The following is a 22,787-nucleotide window of genomic DNA, read 5'->3' on the forward strand; positions in this document are numbered from 1 at the left end:
CTGGCAGATGATAGGTGGGAGGACTGATAGATGAGGGAGAAAGAGTGTGGGAATGGTGTCAAATGTGGGATGTGATAGGTGGAAGTGACAAGGAGCTGAAAATGATGGAACTTCATTGGTGGGAGGGTGGACCAGTAAGAGGAATCTGTGGGTGTGATGGGCAGGTGGAGGGGGTGGACAAGGGGACAGATAGAGGGTGATGTGAGTCAGCTGTAGCAGGAGGAGAGCGGAAAGAGAAAACATAGAGGGGGGATGGTCATCAGAAATTTGACAGTTCAGTATTCATGCTAGGTGCCAATTTGGAGACTTCAGGTGAGCATGGATAGGAAAGGTTTGTAGGGATATGAGTAAAACACAGACAAATAAGACAAGCGTAGATGAACATTAAAGTTGTCATGGGCGAGGTGGGGTGAAGGACCTGTTCCCATGCTACATGTCTCATGACTGCAGCTTCCCTACATGAAATTATGTGAGAGAACCTTTTACAATAGTTGTAGAATCATTCCTGGTCTTCACTTTTTATTTCTGCTACCATGTGCCAATCATAGGTACAGAGGAGATGTCAGGGGTAAGTTTTTCACTCAGAGAGTGGTGAGTGCATGGAATGGGCTGCCGGCAACGGTGGTGGAGGTGGATACGATAGGGTCTTTTAAGAGACTTTTGGATAGGTACATGGAGCTTAGTGAAATAGAGGGCTGTGGGTAAGCCTAGTAATTTCTAAACTAGGGACATGTTCGGCACAACTTTGTGGGTTGAAGGGCCTGTATTGTGCTGTAGGTTTTCTATGTTCCATTCCTCTTCACCGGGATCCATCCACTGCTCACCAGCTCTAACCATGAGACCATGAGAAGACATAGGAGCAGAATTAGGCCATTTTGCCCATTAAGTTGGCTGATTATTTTCCCTCTCAACCTCATTCTCCTGCCTTCACCCCTGACGCCCTTTCTAATCAAGAACCTTTTAATCTCCACTTTTAATATCCAATGACTAGCCTCCATAGTCATTTGTGGCAATGAATTCCACAGATTCACCACATTCTGGCTGAAGAAATTCCTCCTCCTCTCTGTTCTAAAGGTACATCCTCCTACTCTAAAGCTGTGCCATCTGGTCCTAGACCCACCATCCATCCAACAATGGGAAACATCCTCTCCACGTTCACTCTGTCAAGGTCTTTCAATATTCAATAGGTTTTAATGAGATCCTCCCTCATTCTTCTAAACTCCAGAGAGTACAGACCCAGACCCATCAAACCCTCTGCATACGCAGCCCTTTCATTCCTTATGTCATTTTTGCAAACCTCCTCTGGACTCTCTCCAGTGCCAGCACAACCTTTGTTAGATAAGACATCCAAAGCTGTTCATGATACTCCAAGTGCAGCCTGATCAATACCTTATAAATCCTCAACATTACATTTATATTCTAGTCCTCTCTGGTTTTACCTCTTCCCCTTCATCATTTCATCCTGGCCCTCTCCCCTCCATTTTTCAGTTGCCCATTTCCCTCTCCAGATACCACCTGCCCCGCTGAGTTCCAACACAATTTTGCTTGCTGCTCTGCATTCCAGCATCGGCAGTCTCGGTGTCTCCATTGTGGTCTTGTCCGGTCATCAGACTCCTCTCAGCTTGGTTTCCTTCAAGGGAGAGTAATGCTAGATTTTCCCATCTAACCCTGGCATTGAAACTCCTCATCCTTGAAATCAGTGAATCTCTCCATTCAAGGACCTTCACAATCTTCTCAATGTGTAGTGACCAGAATTGGATGCAGTACACAAGGCTTCACAGTGCATTCTGATTCCCTGTAATGAAATGCAGAGAGAGCCAACAATCTTTCACATCAAAGATGCAGCGTTTCCAATTCGCGCTTCCTTGAGATAATGACCTCATTAAGAATGATAGAGCAGCCAGCTAAACAAAGTTTAAGAGGAAATTAATGTACAAATTACAGCTTCTGAAATATGGTGATTTTTCTCCCTGCACACTCCCCCACAACCCTTCCTTAAATTAAAAACATTCAGGAAAGGTCAGCACAATTTTCACAAACGGATAAGTGGATGTGACATTAGTGAATCAACTATGCCTTTCATTTCAATAGGTGTCCTCTTGCAAAGACAAATACACTCAGTGGCCACTTTATTAGTTACCTCCTATACCTAATAAAGTGGACATTGAGTGTAAGTAGATGGTGTTCTGTTGCTGTAGCCCTTCTACTGCAAGGTTTGATGTGTTGAGCATTCAGAGGTGCTCTTCTGCACACCACTGTTGTAACGTGTGGTTATTTGAGTTACTGTCACCTTCCTGTCAGCTTGAACCAGTCTGGCCATTCTCCTCTGACCTCACTCATTAATTCTTCCCCAATTTGATGCTTGGTCTGAACAACAACCGAGCATTGTGACCATGTCTGCATGCTTTTATGCATTGAGTTGCTGCTACTTGATTGACTAAATATTTGCATTAAAGTGCAGATGTACCTAATAAAGTGGCCACTCTTTGTAGACCTAAATGCACCTGAAGCAGTGAATTTGCAAGTTTTCATTAATTTTCTGTCATTCCTTCCACTTGCATGTTGAACCATCTGTGGTGTCCTTTATGGCAATGTGACTCCTTTACCTGTGCTGTGTTCAGGCACTGCTAAACCTGAAAAGTTAGCAAGACCTGCCTCGTGTCTGCATTTGTCTGCCCGAAGATGTGTTGTATTTTCACACTTCCTGCTACATGGAACCATCAGCTGCTGATCCCATCATTGTTCCATCTGTCAAAGGGTTATAGAGTAATGATTGGTTGTCTATCGTATCTGATGGTGACAGAGAACTGCACAAAAGGACCTGCGTGGGAGAGTTTTTTAAAGTGGAAAAGCCGTTGCACTGGGGCCGTTCCAATCTCTTGACCTTGGAATTTCAGCTCCAGTGGTACAAGTAGTCATTACACCTGGGGTCTTCCTTGGTTGCTGTGGATAAAAATGGCTTCTTCTGTGCCTTGTTCTGCGTTTCACTCTGAGCTGGCTGTTGAACCTCACTGTAGATCTAATCTGCTCTGTCTGCCGGTGCTGACTTTACTTGCTAAGACAGGTTCCTATCTCACTGGGGTACACTGAAGGTAGGCCACTGGCTACTCTCACCTGGTTTAACCCACCTGTTCAAAGCTGTGGCCACTGTCACATGCAAACAGCTACTTGGAGTTCCAGGTAAGAGCTGAGTGTGCGGTGGGGACCAAAGGTGAGTGAGCTGCCCCAGAATGGACATGACAAGCTCCTTCACCATAGGTGCGACCCCTCCCTGGATACCCCATACAGCATAGATACAGGCCCTTCTGCTCAATTGGTCTAGGCCAGGGGTCAGCAACCTTTACCACTGAAAGAGCCACTTGGACCCGTTTCCCACAGAAAAGAAAACACTGGGAGCCGCAAAACCCGTTTGACATTTAAAATGAAATAACACTGCATACAACGTTTTTTTTGCCTTTATGCTATGTATAAACAAACTATAATGTGTTGCATTTATGAAATTGATGAACTCCTGCAGAGAAAACGAAATTACATTTCTGCATGCAACAAAAACATTTTGAACTCCGAAAAAAAGACGTTGGGTTGAAAGTTACTTTTAAGTAAAATATTCAATGTCTATTTGAGTCCTTCTTGTATTTATGAAAAACGCCGAACTTAAATTTTCCGCCAGCAGCAAACCAAAAATAACGTCAGCCAGCTGTCATCCTGAAAAATGAAAGGACTATTTCACTGAACAATGAAAAAATATGAATATAAGTAAAATAATAGGCAATTAAAATATTTATCATACTTGGTTAATGGGATTTCTGCTCCTGGACCTCAGCGCACAGCGTCTGCACATCAGGGCTGTATGATGTCACCTTCATCTTTACACAGGATCGCAAGCTGTCATCTGTGAGGTTTTCAATATCACTCCATTTGTGTTTCTGAGCAAGAACGGCCTTCTGACGGGCAACATCTTCAAGGTCTGCTGTCAAGCGTCTAAACTTGGACACCCATATGTCTTTGTCGGCTATGTCGGCCAGTTCCATCTCAAGATCAGGTTGACTCACACCTGCCAATGCAGTCGTATTCAGTAGGGAAGGATCGATGCTTAAGGGAGTGACCGGGAAGGATAATGTGTTTTTTTCCTCTCTGAACTCACAGAAGCGTTTCCCAAACGATGTTTGCATTGCGATGATTGCAGAATGTAAATACTCCGAAATTATCATGTCGTGACCTTGTTTGAACTCTCTCAAATTGGGGAAGTGAGACAAAGTGCCTTTCTGTAAATCTCTGGCAAGCAACGTCAACTTGCGCTCGAATGCCAAAACATCCTCCAACATGTGCAGGGCTGTACGTCCTTTCCCCTGAAGAGCTGTGTTCAGCGTGTTCAGGTGCGCTGTCATGTCTACCATGAAGTGTAGCTTTTCCAGCCACTCTGGCTGTTCCAGCTCAGGAAAGGTGAGCCCTTTGCTGCCCAGGAAAGTTTTCACTTCTTCCAGACACGCGACAAAGCGTTTCAGCACCTTCCCTCTGGACAGCCAGCGATAAAAACACGTTGTAGCGGTTGCTACACGCAGTCAGTAAACTGCAGTCAAAGATAGCTTTATTCGAACTAAACAGCCTTGCTTTTAAGCCTCCCTCAACCCGCCCCCCATGGGCGCGGATGCTGCAAAAGACACGTACTCACAAACCCCCGTAGGCTATCTCCCTTAGCCTGAACGCTGGCTAATTGTGAGCCGGTTCGGATGTGTCAGGAAATGCGTCGCCACAACGTCTTATTTAGATTGTACAAGATCACCATAATCTTCAAATTTAGATTTACATTTCAAAAACTAACAAACTAACATAAAATACATATTAATTAAATACTGACCATGTAGCGGTGTGCTACACGCAGCGCTAAAATTACGACACGGAGTCGGTAACTGCAGTCGAAGGAAAAAAACTTTATTCGAAATCTTCAGCCTCACTTTTAAGCCTCCCTCAACCTGCCCCCCCCCCCCATGGCGCAGAGGCTCCAAAGCTCTGTGCTCGCAAACCCCCGTAGGCTATCTTATTGTGAGTCGGTTCGGATGTGCCAGGAAAAGGGTCGCCACAACCAATTATTTCCCAAAGCAACAGGGAGCCGCAGCACAGACGTAAAAGAGCCACATGTGGCTCCGGAGCCGCGGGTTGCCGACCCCCGGTCTAGGCTGATCATATTGTCCACCCAGCTAGTCCTAATTTCCTATATTCAGCCTATATCCATCCAAGCCTCACTCCCTCCATGTACCTATCCAGGTGAATCTTAAATAAAACTATTGAACCTGCCTTAATCTTTTCCTCTGGCAGCTTGTTCCATATATTCACCACCCTCTGTTGAAAAAGTTACCCCTCAGGTCCCTTTTAAATCTTTCCTCTCTCCTGTCACACCATATCTACGCCTTCTTGGAAAGGGCCATTATCTTTTACCTTTTTTATGCCTTTGATAATTTTAAATGCTATGCCTCATTCTCCTACGTCTAGCCAATCTCTCCCTGCAACGCAGGCCTTTTTTTAATATCAGAATCAGAATCAGGTTTACTATCACCTACTTCATGTGTCATGAAATGTGTGAACTCAGCCGCGGTACAATGCAATACATGATAATATAGAAAGAAAAGTAAATAGATTGATTAATGTAAATATGTATGGGTGTGTGAATTGAATAGATTAAAAATAGTGCAAAAATAAATAATATATATTAAAAAGTGAGGTAGTGTTCAAGGGTTCAATGTCCATTTTGGAATCAGATGGCAGAGAGGAAGAAGCTGTTCCTGATTTGTTGAGTGTGTGTCTTCAGGCTTCTGTACCTCCTCCTCGATGGTAACAATGAGAAAATGGCATTGAGGGTCCTTAGTAATGGATGCAGACATTGTGAGGATTCGCTCCTTAGAGATGTAGAGATAGTACGGAGGCTAGTGCCCATGATGATAGAGTTGAGTTACTAGTCCGAACATGTTTTGGAATGTGGGAGGAAAGTATAGCACCCAGAAGGAACGCACATGGTAATGGGGAAAATGTACAAAATCGTTACGGACAATAGTGGGAACTTGAATCCAAGTTGTTGGCATGCTGCCCTCGTATAGCAACTCGCCACTTTGACCCGATTCGCAAATTCATTTTGGGTTGGAATTGGAGCACAACTTAAAGTGGGAAGTCACAGCCTGCCACCGCGCTCTCATTTCCGTTCCCTCGTCAGACATCATTTACTGCCATGGTGCCGGTGACTTCACATGGCTGCGTACTCGCCGGCAGCCGGCACGGCTGACACATCGTGCCTTCCGCAGTGAGCCAACTGCGCAGAATAACTGCCTCAAAAGCCGCAGCATATGCGGAGCGAGGCACCTAATGAGGCGGTGACAGTTGTTCATGCTGAGAGCCTCGCCTGAGTTGGCTGATGCTTGGGTAGTCCATTGCGCTTGCTGAGATGGACATAGGCATGGCAGTTGCCTCAATTGGCTTCCAGTTCACTTGATCTCACTTGTTCAACTGCCAGATTTCTTGGCTGATGTATTTCTGCTCATTATCGCTCTCCGGGCCCATGTGCTGAGAGGACTGTATGTTTTATTCAGTGCCAGCGTCCACTCTTGGTGACCTCTTCAATTGCAGATTTGTTTTATAGAACATAGAATCGCTCAGTACAGGCTCTTTGGTCTACAATAGTGTGCTGACCTTTTAACCCACTCCAAGATCTTCCCTCCTACATAGGCCTCCATTTTTATTTCTGTTATTTTTCATACTTTTTTAAAATTTATTTTGTAATTTATAATAATTTTAAGTCTTTGCACTGTACTGCAGTCACAAAACTACAAATTTCACATGTTCCAACACGGGCATCAACCTCCCCAGCATCGAGGACATCTTCAAAAGGTGATGCCTCAAAATGGTGGCCTCCATCATTAAGGACCCCTACCACCCAGGACATTCCCTCTTCTCATTGCTACCATCAGAGATGAGGTACAGGACCCTGAAGGTGCACACTCAATGTTTCAGGAACAGCTTCTTCCATCAGATTTCTGAATTGACAATGAATCCATGAACACCACTTTGCTATTTTTTTTTTGCACGAGTATTTAGTTTAATTTTATATGTATTTCTTATTGTAATTTATGTATTTTTTTATTATTGCCTACTGCAATGTACTGTTGCCACAAACGAATGAATTTCATGACGTATTCCAGTGATCTACTTTCACTGTGCATCAGTAGCAGAACCTACTGTACAACAGAGGAGCACAGTACAGGTACCTCAGCAACGATGTCGTGCGGACTCCAGTATCAATCGCATTCTCCCCTGCTACGTCGCCCTCCATTTTGCTTTCAACCCCGTGCCTATCTAAGAGGTCCTTAGATGCCCCTAACATATCTGCCCCTACTGCCACGCCAGGCAAGGGCGTGACTTCCCACTTTATGTTGTGCTCGAATTCCAACCCAAAGTGAATTTGCAAATCGGGTCAAAGTGGCGAGTTGCTATACGAGGGCAGCATGCCAACAACTTAGATGCGTGTGCGTGTGTGTGTGTGTGTGTGTTGGCCTTTCTCTGTACTTTATTCTGTGGAATTAATTGCCACAGACAGCTGTGGAGGCTAAGTCATTGGGTTGATCAGAATCAGGTTCATTATCACTGGCGTATGTCATGAAATTTGTTGTAATGCGACAGCAGTACATTGTAATATTGTTGTTGATTGTCGTTGAGTCATCGTCGACTCTTGGTGACCCGATGGATAGTGTATATATTACAAAAGCTGCTTACTGTGCACTGTACGGTTTACGGTTTACCTGTTCAGCGCGCTGCATGCATTTTGTATTATATTTGTGGTAATATCTTGTTTTATGTGCTGTGTGTGAAATATGTATTGTGGGTGCAGCCATGGTCTGTAGCCACATAGTTTTGGTTGTATATATGTACAGTCAGGTGACAATAAATTTGAACCTTAATGGGGTTGACAGGGGTAATAAATCATTCATGATCGAATGGCAGAGCAGACTCGATGGAATGAATGGCCTCATTCTGCTCCTATGTCCCATGGTCTTATTCTGCATTCAGTCATTGCTTTCCGTTGTACTAATTCAATGCACCGTTATAATGAGTTGATCTGTCTGCAAGAAATTTTTCTGTTGTATCTCAGTACATGTGACATGTACATTTTCCCATAAGCATAGTACAGAGGTTAGTCCATCGTCCACTGTCCCACCTATCAATCATTCGTTCGTTACATGCCATGTCGTATGATGTGGATACCATGTTCTTGTCAAATTCTTCTACAGAAGTGGTTTGCCATTGCCTTCTGGGCAGTGTCTTTACCAGACGGGTGACCCCAGCCATTATCAATACTCTTCAGAGATTGTCTGCCTGGTGTCAGTGGTCGCATACCCAGGACTTGTGATCTGCACCGGCTGCTCATACGACCATCCACCACCTGCTTCCATGAAGTGGGGGGGGTTCTAAGCAGCTGCTACACCTCGCCCAAGGGTGACCTGCAGGCTAGCGGAGAGAAGGAGTACCTTACACCTCCTTTGGTAGAGACATATCTCCACCCTACCACCTGTCAATAGGGTTGCTGTTAGATGGGGAATTGGGTGAGGCACTGGATTGGCTTTCTCTGCCTGGAGATGCTATATGTTACCCGATAAACCAATGGTCAACCTCACTACTCTGAATCGATTAAAGAAAGAAACAAGCTGGTGTTCAGCTCTCTTCTCCATGACAGCCAAAACTCCAGTGGAGCCCGTTCCATCTGCCTGCATATGGCCCATCTCCCTCCCTCACTCTCACTGCTACCCTAGAACAGGAGGCTCAGGAGTCTTGGGTCCCACACTACCAGAATCGGGACCAGTTGTTGCCCTGGAGCCATTGGGCTCCTGTCCAGCTTCACTCGCCTCAACACACCTGACTCTGCAGCCTGTGGACTCACTTACAGGGACTCTTCAGCTCATGGTCGATGTATGACTTGTTTACTTTTTTAATCATTTGCATAACTTGTACTCTTTCACACATTGGATGTTTGTCGGTTTTTGTTGCGTGTGGTTTGTCAAGTCTCTTTGTTTTGTCGGGTCCTGCAAGAAGATGAATCTCAAGGCTGTGAATAGCATCCTTGCTGTGATAATGCATTCACTTTGAACTTTGCTTATTTCCTGCTCAGACTGTGTGTGTGTGTGGGGGGGGGGGGGGGGGGGGGAGTGTAATCTGGACATGGAAATATGGGCATTGCTGGAATGTGTTGTGTAACCGGGATTGCTCTGCCAGGTGGTTTGACATGACCTGAACTGAGAGCTAGGCAGCAGAATTAATCATTTTATTTTACTACCATATCTGATATTTTTATTGTAAATTTGGATACACACATTATGGGTTTTCTTACGCCTGGCAGAGCAAATTCAATCCAATTCAAGTTTAATTGTCATTCAACCATACCTGAATACTCATGAATACAGTCAAACGAGACAGCGTTACTCCGGGGTCAAGGTGCAAAACGCAGTACCAGCAGTCACACACAGCATAAAGCACACACAAGATAGCAAGCACGAATGGCATGACAATCACGCAATAAAAGAGTCCAAAAACATGCGCCATCGATCATCAATCTATAGTTAGCCACAATAGAGCCTGTGTCCCGCAGAGCGAACACTGAGGTGCAGCACCGACTCCAGCCTGGATCGGCACCACACTGCCCCAGTGGGCAAAATAATTCAGCCACTTAAGCAGAATAGGCTATTGCTAGGCACCTGTGTTGCACCTCTGATATACCACCACAGATGGGGCAGGTAGCAGGAAAGATATAGTCACCCTTGATTCACACTCTCAGCTTTGGAAGCTTCTCAGTGGCTGATGTTGGGCTGAACTTTGAAAGGTGGTGGGTTATGCTTCATTAGGAGTTTGCGGTTTGGTATGTCACCAAAGACTTCAGCAAATTTCTGCCAGACTTCTGCTCTCTTTCGCGGAGAGCACCTGCATCACCATCTGTTATGGAGGGGCCACACTGCACAGGAAAAGAGGGTTGAAAACTCAGCCAGCTCCATCGTGGGCACTGCCCCCCCAGACTTCCAGGATACTTTCAAAAGGTGATGCCTCAAGAAGGCAGTATCCATCACTAAGGACCCCCAGGACTTGCCCTCTTCTGATCGCTACCATTGAATATTTGAACACTATCTCAATGGGAAAAAAGTACAGTTGACATTTCGGGTCAGCGGAACTGGAGAAAAAAAGATGAGGAGTAGATATAAAAGGTGGGTGACGGGAGAGAGAAACACAAGGTGGTAGGTGAAACTGGGAGGCTGAGGGATGAAGTAAAGAGTTGATTGGTAAAAGAAGTATAGGGCTGGAGAAGGGGGAGTCCGAAAGGATAGAACAGAAAGCAATGGAAGAAAGAAAATGAGGGAGGAGCACCAGAGGGAGGTGAAGATCAGGTAAGGAGATAAGGTGAGAGGGAAAAGGGGATGGGGAATGGTGAAGGATGGGTGGGGTAGTGCATTACCGGAAGTTCAAGAAATCGATGTTTGTGCCAGCAGGTTGGAAGCTGCCCAGGCTGAATATAACCTAAGTACGGTCTCATTTCTCCAGTCCCGCTGAAGGGTCTCGGCCCGAAATGTCAGCTGTACTTTTTTCCATAGATCCTGCCTGGCCTTCTGAGTTCCTCCAACATTTTGTCTGTGTTGCTTGGATTCTAGCATCTGCAGATGTTCTCTTGTTTCTGACTGCTACCTCACTACTTTTTATTCATACTTTTGCACTACTTACTCAATTTAACTATTTCATGTATAGACTTACTGTAATGCTCTCTTTTTCTGTTGTTCTGTATTGCGATGTACTGCTGCTGCAAAGACAACGAGTTTCATGACACATGCTGGTGATATGAAACCTGATTCTGATTCTCATTACTACCATCAAGGAGAAGGTGCAGGATCTGAATACTCACTGAATACTTTAGGAACAGCTTCTTACCTTCTGCCATCAGATTCTGAATGGTCCATGAACAATATCTCACCTTTTGTTCTCTTATTGCACTACTTATCATTAAATATATATTATTGTAGCTGATAGTCATGTTTATGTATTGCACTGTACTGCTGCAGCAAGACAACAAATTCCATGACATAGGTCAGTGATATTAAACCTGATTCTGATTCTGAGGTAATCGTCACAAAACCAGTTCCTGGAGTAAGTACTTGGTGGGTGATCTGATTAATTGCTTTTTCTTCGATCTCTGTCTCTACGGGCTCCCCTCACTCACTCCTGGATTTTGTTATGATGTAGAAGGAGGCCATTCAGTCCATTCAGATTATGCTGGTTTGCAGAGCATTTCGCTCAATTCCCATAACCCTCTAATGACCTAATGAAGATTTATTGACTTGTATGTCAATATGGCTTTCACCACGATTGTGCGTGTAGCGGACAGCGAAGAAGGCTATCCTGGTTTGCAGAGGGATCTGCATCAGCTGGAAAAATAAGCTGAAAAATGGTAGATGGAATTTAATGCAGCACAGAAACAGACCCTTTGGCCCTTCTAGTCCATACTGAACCATTTAAACAGCATCGACCTGCACCAGGACCACAGCCCTCCATGCCCTTACCATTAATGTACTGATCCAAACTTCTCTTAAATGTTGAAATTGAGCTGGCGTGCACGACTCGCACCCACAGTCTCACAACCCTCTGAGTGAACTAGGGGCCACTTACAATCAGTTAACCTTCTAGCGCAGTGGTTGGGATGTGAGAAGAAAACAGGAGTGCCGGTGGTGGTTGGGGGGGGGGGGGGGAACCTGCGTGGTCACAGTGAACAGCCAAGCCCCAAATCCAAACGGGTGCATGGCAGGGCTGTGGAGAGAGCGCTAGCCACCACACCATCGTGCCCCCAAACTCCGCCTCTATATGATAAATTAGCAGTGTCCATTGTGACCCACACATAGGCGATGGGGGTAGGGGCGGAGAAATTGCCAGGCAACCCTTGATTGGTAGATCCCCAGAGCAAGCAGACTCCGACCTACTCCAAACTGCATGTTTGATTGCAGTGATCGTCTGTTGCTAGGAAAATGATCATGATATACACTTGTGGCCACTTTACACCTGCTCGTAATGTAAATATCTACTCAACCAATCATGTGGCAGCAACTCACTGCATAAAGTCATACAGACACAGTCAAGAGGTTCAGTTGTTGTTCAGGCCAAACATCAGAATGGGGAAGAAATGTGATCTAAGTGACTTTGACCGTGGAGTGATTTCTGGTGCCAGATGGGGTGGTTTGAGTAATTCAGAAACTGCAGATCTCTTGGGATTTTCACGCACAACAGTTTCTGGAGTTGACAGAGAATGATGTGAGAAACAAAAAAAAAATCCAGTGAGTGGCAATTCTGTGAGCAAAATGCCTTGTTAATGAGAGAGGTCAGAGGAGAATGGCCAGACCGGTTCAAGCTGACAGGAAGGTGACAGTAACTCAAATAACCACACGTTACAACAGTGGTGTGCAGAAAAGCATCTCTGAATGAACAACATGTTGAACCTTCAAGTGGATGGGCTACAGCGGCTAAAGATCACAAACATACACTCAGTGGCCCTTTACTAGGTACAGGAAGGTAACTAATAATATGGCCACCAAGTGTAGTTGGTAGAAAATTTTAACATGATTTCCTCTTTGTTTCTTTCTCTTTCCCTCTCTGTCTCTGTCTCTTTCTCTCACTCAAGCGCTCTCTCTCAAAATCGCGAAAAGTGCTATGACTAGCAAAAAAAAATTGCTCTATGTTTTAAAAATCGCTGTGCATTAAATAATTGCTGTACTTTTCTCTTGCACATTAGCGATGCATGTTGTTGTTGAGACAACAGTTGTTAAGGGTTTTGGCTTGGAGAAGGTTGCAGGCTATTTTAAATATTGATAACGCAGGTCTTCTGTCCCAGTGGAATTTGTGCTGAATAGCAGCCTCGCATACACCTGCTGCCGAGACAGATGTTGTTAATATTTAAGCCCATTTCTGGGCCCCTCTGACAACGGAAAGCTATTTCAGAGTTTGAGTGTTTAGGTGAAATTATAAAATACAAGCTCAGGAATGTCAGTGATGAAGGGGGCATAGTTTCAACTACTGAGCATAATATTTTGTGTTTCCTCCTTGCAGTGATGGGGTACGGAATGTTTGACGGACGTTTCGGTCAGTGCTTGCTCAAGTGGGAGGTTGATGGCAAAGGGCTTGCATTTACATCCACTTAACAGTGTGAAGGAGCAGATGGATCTTGGAAATCATGCCATAGATCCCCCAAGTTACGACACAAATTGATAGGTTGGTTAAGTGGGCGTTATGGTGTGGCTTTCATTAGTTGGGGATTGAGTTCAAATGTGCGAAATACAGAGACTTTTGTGCCTAGCATCATTTTATGGATATACAGTTAATCTATGAGTTATCTTATGTATTTATTGTGTTCTTTATCTTATTGTGGTTTTTTTGTGCTGCATTAGATCTGGAGTAACAATTATTTTGTTCTCCTTTACACTTGTGTACTGGGAATGTCAATAAACGATCTTCTATCTTGAATAATGTTGCAGCTCTATAAAATCCTGGTTAGACCACACTTGGAACATTGTGTTATTATAGGAAGGATGTGGAAGCTTTAGAGAGGGTGCAGAGGAGATTTACCAGGATACTGCCTGGATTAGAGAGCATGTCTTATGAGGATAGGCTGGGTAGACGAAGGCTTTTCTCTGTGGAATGAAGGAGGATGAGAGGTGACTTGTCAGAAATGTACACGATGGTAAGGAGCATAGACTGAGTGGACAACTTGAGACTTTTTCCTGGGCAAAAATGACAAATATAGGAGGCATAATTTTAAGGTGTATGGAGGAAAGATTAGGACGATGACAGAGGTACGTTCTTTTCACAGAGCCTGGTGAGTGTGTGGAATGCTCTGTCAGGGGTGGTGGTAGAGGCAGGTACATTAGGGACATTTAAGAAACTATTTGATAGGTACATGGTTGATAGAAAAGTGGAGGGTTATGTAGGAGGGAAGGGTTAGATTGATCTCAAGAATAGGTTGAAGGTTAACAATTTCACGGGCCATAGTATTCTGTGTTCTGTGTTCTTTGTAGGATGCCTCTAGTTTAATCTGCTGTGCTGATAGTAATACACATGGCCATAGTGTTGTGTGATTGACATGTACTTTAAACTTTTTGATAGGTACTTTAAACTTTGCCCTTTTCAGAATCAGACGCATATTTGTTACCACTGATTGACATTGTGAAATATGTTGTTCTGCAGCAGCAGTATAATGCAATACATAAAAATTACCAGAAGTTACAATAAGAAATTACAAAAAAGAAATAAATAGCGCAAAAAGAGAACAACTACTGAGGTAGTATTCATGGGTTCTTGGACTTGCTTAGAAATCTGATGGCAGTGGGCAGGAAGTTCCTAAAATGTTGAGCGTGTGCCTTCAGGCTCCTGTATCTTCTCCCTGAGGGTAGCAATAAGACAGCAGGTCCTAGATGGTGAGGCTCCTTAATATCGCCTTCTTGAGGCGTTGCAATTTGAAGACGTCCTTGATGGTGGGGGTGATGGTGCCCATGATGGAGCTGGCTGGATTTGCAACCTTCTGCAGCTTTTTATGATCCTGTGCAGTGACCCCTCCGAACCAGGCAATGATGTAACCAGTTAGAATGCTCTCCATGGTACATCTGAGAGGATTGCAGGAGTCTTTGGTGACATACCAAATCTCCTCAAACTGCTAATGAAATATAACCAGTGGCGTGCCTGCTTTGTAATTGCATATGTATATTGGGTCCAGGAGAGATCTTAAGACATCCTGGAACTTGAAGCTGCTCACTCTTTCCTCTGCTGATGTGGGTGGTGGTGTGAAGAGGTAAAATCACAGGAACATGGGCAAGGAAGAATGCAGTTTTGAAATTTCATTTACTATAAAGCATTGCAAGGATTTCTGAGAGGATCATCAGGGTCCCTGAGATATTCATCAGGAGTGATGTGTACGCAGGGCCCTTAGCATTGTTAATGATCCCTCCCATCTTTGACCCCCTACCATCAGGCAGGAGGTACTGTTGCATTAGGACAAGAACTGTTCAGATGGAAACAGCTTGTTCTCCAGGCTGTAAGTCTACTGAACTCCCTGCCACCACCCCGATCTCATGAAGTATGAAGTGCCTGTGGCATTATACTGTTTACTTTTTAACGTGTCTTCTAAATGCACCTCATGCTAAATACCAATATTCTGAGATACATTTTATTATTTGTTAATGTATTTGTACTGGTATTACTTTATGTGTTGTGCACCTTGGTCCAGAGGAATGATATTTCCTTTGGCAGTATGCATGTGTACAGCTGAATGACAATGAACTTGATCTTGATTGAGAGATCAAGCACAGTAACAGGCCCCTCCAGACAAGTGAGCCCCAGCTGCCCAGTTACACTCGTGTGCAATGAACTTACAAATCCGTATGCCCTTGGAATGTGGGAGGAAACCAGAGATTCCAGAGGAAACCCACACTGTCATGGGGCGTACATACAAACACCTTACAGACAGCGGTGGGAATTGAACCTGAGTCACTGGTACTGTAATGGTGTTATGTGAACAGCGGTGCTACTCTGCAGCTTAGTAAACGTGTGTGAAGTTACCTGTTGAATTATATATGTAACATAAAAATAATTGGTCTTGCTGAAACTCGTTGGTCTGCCAGCACGTCGTAATGTCCGTGGAGGAGTGCTGCCAACCGGAGGAGGACGTTCTGAGGAACGCACTGAAACAAGGGCTTGGAGGGGAAGGATGACAGTGTAGGGTTCTCCAGCTACTGGAGAGGAAGGAGCCAGGTTGGGCGAGGAACCCACTCAATTACTGTAGTAGTGTACCACCCCAGAGGGCCACGTGTGTGCAAAGTCCTAGTACAAGTTCAAGTTCTTAATGTCCAGTAGGGTCCTATTGATTGACATGTAGGAACGTAATAGAACAGTATTGAAAGCATTGGCTTTGAATGTAAAGACTGAAAAAGCATGGCATGATTTATTCTTGTCAATATTTTTTATGAATAAAGTTTATCTTGATTTTTGAAAATGGAACATGAGTCACTGGTGCTGTAATAGGATTACGCCAAGTGCTATGCTACTAAGAAGCTTTATAAAATGTTTTTCCTTAGTTATGTGTCATGTTATACGGCAGAGGCAATAACGGTCTTTCCATGACCACGATTGTCCTTGGCAAATCTTTCTACAGAAGTGGTTTGCCATTGCCTTCATCTGGGCAGTGTCTTTACAAGAAGGGTGACCCCAGCCATTATCAATACTCTTCAGAGATTGTCTGCCTGGTGTCAGTGGTCACATTACCAGGACTTGTGATGTGCACCAGCTGCTCATACAACCATCCACCACCTGTTCCCACGGCTTCACATGACCCTGATCGGGGAGAGAGGGGCTAAGCAAGTGCTACCCCTTGCCCAAGGGTGACTTGCAGGTTAGTGGATGGAAAGACCTCCTTTGGTAGAGACGTACCTCCACCCCTTCACTCAATAACAAAACATAAGTTTGCATTAACTCTTCAGGTTATATTCCAGTGTTGGATAAGAAAGTCACTGATCCAGAAGATAAGAACAGTGAGTAACCACTGCTGAGGTGAATACATTTGGTATAACTCCTTTTGTTCTTGTCTTCCAGAGAAATGACGCACACGAACCCTTTGCTTTCACCCCAGAACGCTCCGCACATTGCTCTCGGACCCCACCTCCGGCCCCCCTTCCTTGGGGTGCACTCATCCCTCTGCCAGACCCCAGGTGAGTGCAAGCAATAGCCTCTTTTTGTATCGAATCTTTCATTGCTTTAAGTGATCTAATATCTGTCCCATGAGGTAGCTCTGAGGTGCACGGGAAGAGGGTTTAGGTTTAGAGATTTACAGCTCAGTAGCAGGTTCTTCTGGCCCAACAAGCCCACAACCATGTGACCAGTTAAGCTGTGCAACTTTGGACTGTGGGAGGAAACCCACGTGGCCATGGGGAGAGCTACCAACTCCTTACAGACTTCGGTGGGAACTGAATCCTGACCTTACAACTGCATTATGCGAACCGCTGCTGGGCGATGCCACCCCGAATCTGAATCTGAATTCACCGCAGGTGTCCAGTGACAAACCTTGCGCGAAGCGTTCCGTACCTGTGAAGTGGGCAAAAGTGTGTGTGGGGGGGGAGTGCATGTGTAGCTGGCAGTCAGGCAGGGGATGGACTACACTGTGGCTGTGCACTAACCCTCCCATTTGGTCACCAACCCCCTAGGTTACAGCTTCCTGCAGCCCGCCCAGGCTGAGATGTTCGCTCGGCAGCAGGAAATGCTCCGGAAACAGAACCTGGCAAGGTGAGCATTGCGTTTGTACTGACTATTCACCAGGGCAGTGTTCCTCAGTGAGCCAGTTATCGTCATGTACCAAGGTACAGTCAAAACCTTTGATTTGCCCGCCATCCAGACCGAGGCAGTGTCAGTACGTTATGACGGGACGAGAGAGAAACAGTCACAGGATGCAGCCAAATGTGACAGTTACAAAGAAAGTGCAGTGCAGGCAAGAGTCCATCTTATCCTGCAGGGTGTCTGCTCAGGAGTCTGATAACAGTGCAGTACAAGCTGTCCTTGGTCCTGGTGATACGTGCTTTCAGGCTTTTGTATTGTCTGCCCGGTTACCGAGTGGAGGGTAGAAGAGAGAATGTCTAAAGTGGTTTGGGTCTTTGATTATGCTGGCTGTGAGAATAGGCAGAGGCCATGGAAGGGAATAACACACACAAAGGGCTTGCTAACGGGGAATAGCTGGCTAGTTGGTCCCCATTGATTCCTTTAGGTGGTTATAACCCACTACCTATTAAATGCTCTCAACAGTGTGTGTCTCGGACAGCCTTTGACAACCAAGCCCAGCTCCTGGCCTTCATGTGTGGCTTAGTAACTAAACCCAGGATAACTGCTTCGACTGACAGAAAGGGCAATGGTTGGTAAATGGTGCCTTAAAACCAGTTGCTTTGGGCAGATCGGGTTCTTCAGCTCATCAAGAAGGAAAACTCTGATCTCAACCCTCTGCTGACTTGCAGCTACACCCACTCATGGGGAAGGCTTCAGGAGAAAACCCAGAGGGAAAAATCCAGAGCTAAGTCGCTAAGGCAGTCCTAGTCCTACACTGGCAACTCCTGCCAAACTGTATCGGTCTTTGGATTCATTAGCTGCATGGAGAGGGGGAGCCAGCTGCATGGGCAACAGCTTGTTGTCCTGGATTGGATATCTAGACAACATCCATGGTCAACCTCGACCTTTGGAGGCTCCTTCAGTCCCTATTCCTGGCGAAGGTACAACCTCTACTCACCATGAGCCTGTTACCCCAGGAGAGAGAGAGCAGAGTCAGGGTTTCCAAAACTGCTGGGTAATCTTGGGTGTCATGGAAACCACCCTTGCCCCTTGACTCTGTCTACACTTTTCGCTGCCTCAGTAAAGCAGCCAACCCCTCCCGCCTCAGCCATTCTCTAACTCCCCCCTCCTCCCACTAAAGGTATTTGTCACATGTACATTGAAACATACAGGGAAATGTGTTCTTTTGCATCAAACAAAATCAGCGAGCATTGTACTGGGGAGGAGCCCACAAGCGTCACCATGCCTCCGGCGCCAACAAAGACTGCCCACAACTTACTAACCCTCACCGTACGCCTTTGGACTGTGGGAGGAAACTGCAGCACCCGGAGAAACCCAGACGGTTAACAAAATCCTAACACGGTTAACACAGTTGTACGCACAAACTCCTGGGAGACCGTTTCGCTGAACACCTACGCTCTGTCTGCCAGAGAAAGCAGGATCTCCCAGTGGCCACACATTTTAATTCCACGTCCCATTCCCATTCTGATATGTCTATCTATGGCCTCCTCTACTGTCAAGATGATGGCACACTCAGGTTGGAGGAACAACACCTTATATTCCATCTGGGTAGCCTCCAACATGATGGCGTGAACATTGATTTCTCTAACTTCCGTAAATGCCCCCCTCCCCTTCTTACCCCACCTCTTATTTATCTATCTATCTATTTATTTATTTATTCCCTTTTTGTTCTCTCTTTTCTCTCTCTGTCCCTCTCACAATCAGTCCTTGCCTGCTCTCCATCTCCCTCTGGTGCCCCCCACCCCCTTTCTTTCTCCCTAGGCCTCCCATCCCATGATTCTTTCCCTTCTCCCTTTTGCCAATCAACTTCCAAGCTTCATCCCTCCCCCTCCTGTCTTCTATCATTTCAGACCTCCCCCTGCTACTTTCAAATCTTTTACTATCTCTTCTTTCAGTTAGTCCTGACAAAGGGTCTCGGCCTGAAACATCGACAGTGCTTCTCCTTATAGATGCTGCCTGGCCTGCTGCGTTCCACCAGCATTTTGTGTGCGTTGCCTGAATTTCCAGCATCTGCAGATTTCCTCATGTTTGCGTCCTTTATTCTTATAATTGTTGAATGTTGCTCCCCGACTAACACACCACAGCAAGTTCCTAATCCTTGTACTTTAAATGTATATACACAGTGATTAAAGTTGATCCTTAATCCTTTGCATTTTATTATCTACCTGGTCTGCACTTTCTCTGTCGCTGTTACACTTTATTCTGAATGCTGATGTTGTTTCACACATATTGTCTTTCAACTATACATGTAGACAGCCCAACAAAACATTCAGGGCCAAGGTGCAAAATGCAGTACACACAGTCACACACAGCACATGTAGTTACGATCCAGCACAGATGGTCGCTAGGTAATATTAGCACAGATCCCTGAGTGACAGGTTGTCATAAAGTGCGTGGAGCGTGTCTATGTGAGACAGTATGGTGTCACTGACCCTATCATAATAAAACAAGCAGTCATATAAATTTGAGAAACAACAGCAAGATGAGAGGTGACCAGTGCAGGATGAGGGTGTGTCAGTGAGTTGGGGAATGGGGCAGGACATTCAGACATGCTGTACATGAGTACTGGGTGGCAGCAGGGTCTGTCACAGCCTGTTTGGGTCCTTTCCTCGTATTACTTCGATGTACGGATGCGATGAAATCTAAATGGGTGGCGTGCAAAGCAAAGTTTTGACTGTATCTCAGTACCTGTGACCAGAATAAATCAATTTACCAATGGATAACAAGAGGTCCATGCGTGTTGTTAGCTCTCCGTATTGTACTGAGGCAGTGGAGTTTGCATGATCTCCCCAAGATAGGAGTTTCTGCAGATCTTGAGCATCACGCACAAAACACTGACAAAACTCAGGCAGCATCAGTGAAGGTGAATAAAGAGTCGATGTTTCGGGCTGAGATCCTTCATCAGGACTGGAAAGGAAGGGAGGCAGGACCTTCTATCCCCTATCTTTCCAGTCTTGGCTTCTGCCCACATCTCTTCCAGTCCTGATGAAGGGTCTTGGCCTGAAATATCAACTGTTTATTCCTCTCCATAGATGCTGCCTGATCTGCTGATTTCATCTAGCATTTTGCGGGTGTTGCTCTCTCTAACTGTCTGGCTTCCTCCCACAACCCAAAGACGTGTTGTTGATAAGGCAACTATCGCTGTAAAATGGCCTTAATGTGTAGGTGGGTAGCAGAATCCAGAGTGGGGGTGGGGGGCAGTTGAGGGGAGAAAGGAGAGAGTGAAAAAAATGGGATGAGCGTAAAATAGATGGCTGATGGCCAGCACAGTCTCCGTGGGATGAAGGGCCTATTTCTGTGTTGTATCTCTCTCAGGCGATCTCCGCTGGTGAGATTTGAGCAGTGTTGTCAGTCAGAGGGACAGGGAGTCTGTGAGAATCTCTAATTAATAGAATCGAGAGTGAGAGTTGGGGCCAAGGACTGAAGGCCCAGAGATGGCCTGTCCTGAGGTTGGAGGCCTGTCTGTGTGTGTATGTGAGTGGATGGGTGGGAGAGTCAGAAAAAGGCTTGTTTTGCTGTTGTTTTGTTTTGTGGTTGCTGCTTGTGTTCTGTTGAACAGTATAGGCACAGAAATAGGCTCTTTGGCCCATCTAGTCCATGCCTAACTGTTATTCTGCCTAGACTCATTGACCTGCACCCAGCCCAGACCATAGCCCTACGTACCCCTCCCATCCATGTATCTAGCCAAACTTCTCCTAAATATTGCAATCAAACATACATCCTCCACTTGTGCTGGCAGTTTGTTCCCCTTAAACCAGGTTCCCAACCCGGGGTCCACAGACCCCTCAGTTAATGGTAAGGGCCCATGGCATAAAAAAGGTTGGGAACCCCGCCCTTAAACATTTCACCTTTCACCTTTAACCCATGACCTCTAGTTCTAGTCTCACCAAACCTCAGTAGAAAAAGCCTTCTTGCATTTACCCTATCTATACCCCTCATAATTTTGCATACTTCTATCAAATCTCCTCTCATTCTCCAACGTTTCAGGGAACCAAGTCCTTACCTGTTCAACCTTTCATTATCATTCAGGTCCTCAAGTCCCAGCAACATCCTTGTAAACTCTCTGTGCACTGTTTTCAATTTGATTGATATTTTCCCTGTGCGTAGATGACACGACATGCACACGCTTGCGCGCTGCCCCAGCATATCCTTGGGCCTGTTAGTTATTAACACAAGCGACGCATTTCGCTGTATGTTTCGATGTACACGTGGTAAATAAATCTGAATTTGAATCATGTTTTCTCACAACAGAAATGTTCCAGTGATCCGATTGGCTCCCGCAAAAGAACAACACTGGTACCAATCTTTCCCATTGACTTACTGCGACATTTTGCGGCGGTAGACATTCTGAGATGAGAAGCCCCTGTCGGAGCAGAATTTGAAAACCTCTCTCTCTCTCTCTCTCTGTTCCTCTCTGCCCAGGCTGGAGATGTCCGCAGAGCTTCTACGGCAGAAGGAGTTTGAGACAATCCACCGTCAGCGGATTCTGGGGGCCGACCCCCTCTCTCTTCACCCCGGACTGCCTCCGGACCACCCTGCCCTGCGCAGCGTCCACGACATTCCCGAGGGCCACCCGCTGCGGGAGGAGATCTCCCGTCGGAACGCCATGCTGGTGCTGAGGCACAGCACGGCCCCACTGCTGTCCCTGAACCACTCCGTCCCTGGTGGCGCACCGCCAAAGGAGCCAGGCCGCAAGGGCGCCAGGAAGGCGGCCCACCTCCGGGCGGATGTCCCATGTGCCGGCGAGTTCAAGGAGCACGGTGAGGGCCGGGGGCGGGATCCTGTCGCCGAGGGCAACGATGAGGAGATGAAGGACTCTGAGAGCGACCTGGAGGGCAGTGACGGCAAGCCCGAGAACCTGAAGGCCGAGTTGGCCGGGTCGACCCACGAGTTCAAGGACAAAGATGCGGTGAGGCCCAGTGAGGCCGCCAAGGAGATCCGTGAGCCGGTGGTCAGTCAGAACCTGCCGTGTGTCTCTGTGGGAGCCGATTCTCCGAGTCACATCCTGGGCCCTGGCATCAACGAGAGCAAATCAAAGTACCTCCCTCCCGCTCCAGCTCCCCTGCCACAGCCACTTCCATTTGGATTCCCGTACACTGCAAATCCGTACTTCCAAACAGGTAAGAACAATGTGGCTGCAAGATAAAAACCTGCAGATGATGGGAATCTCATAGAAAAACTGAAATCATTGGAATTAGTTTATTATTGTCATGTACACTCAGTAGTCGCTATATTACACTGATACACATGCTCATTAATGAAATATCTAATCAGTCAATCATGTGGCAGCAACTCAGTGCATAAAAGCATGCAGACATGGTCAAGAGGTTCAGTTGTTGTTCAAACAAAACATCAGAATGGGGAAGAAATGTGATCTAAGTGACCTTGATTGTGGAATGATTGTTGGT

The 22,787-nt window shown here is 45.8% G+C and overlaps 1 protein-coding gene across 14 annotated transcripts in view; it reads left to right on the forward strand.

Moving 5' to 3' along the window:
• Positions 1 to 22,787, forward strand: part of samd11 (sterile alpha motif domain containing 11) — a 347,655-nt gene that overhangs the window by 278,152 nt on the left and 46,716 nt on the right. For 12 of the 14 annotated variants that reach the window (XM_059952307.1, XM_059952313.1, XM_059952312.1 and 9 more), the window contains 4 exons: positions 16,642 to 16,757; positions 17,250 to 17,328; positions 21,631 to 21,675; positions 21,802 to 22,499. In XM_059952307.1, coding sequence (XP_059808290.1) covers positions 16,642 to 16,757; positions 17,250 to 17,328; positions 21,631 to 21,675; positions 21,802 to 22,499 — 938 coding nt within the window. The remainder of the gene's footprint in view (positions 1 to 16,641; positions 16,758 to 17,249; positions 17,329 to 21,630; positions 21,676 to 21,801; positions 22,500 to 22,787) is intronic. The other 2 variants (XM_059952314.1, XM_059952301.1) reach the window with 1 other exon arrangement.

The sequence above is a fragment of the Hypanus sabinus genome, chromosome 27, assembly GCF_030144855.1.
Source record: "Hypanus sabinus isolate sHypSab1 chromosome 27, sHypSab1.hap1, whole genome shotgun sequence".
Classification (NCBI taxonomy): domain Eukaryota; kingdom Metazoa; phylum Chordata; class Chondrichthyes; order Myliobatiformes; family Dasyatidae; genus Hypanus; species Hypanus sabinus.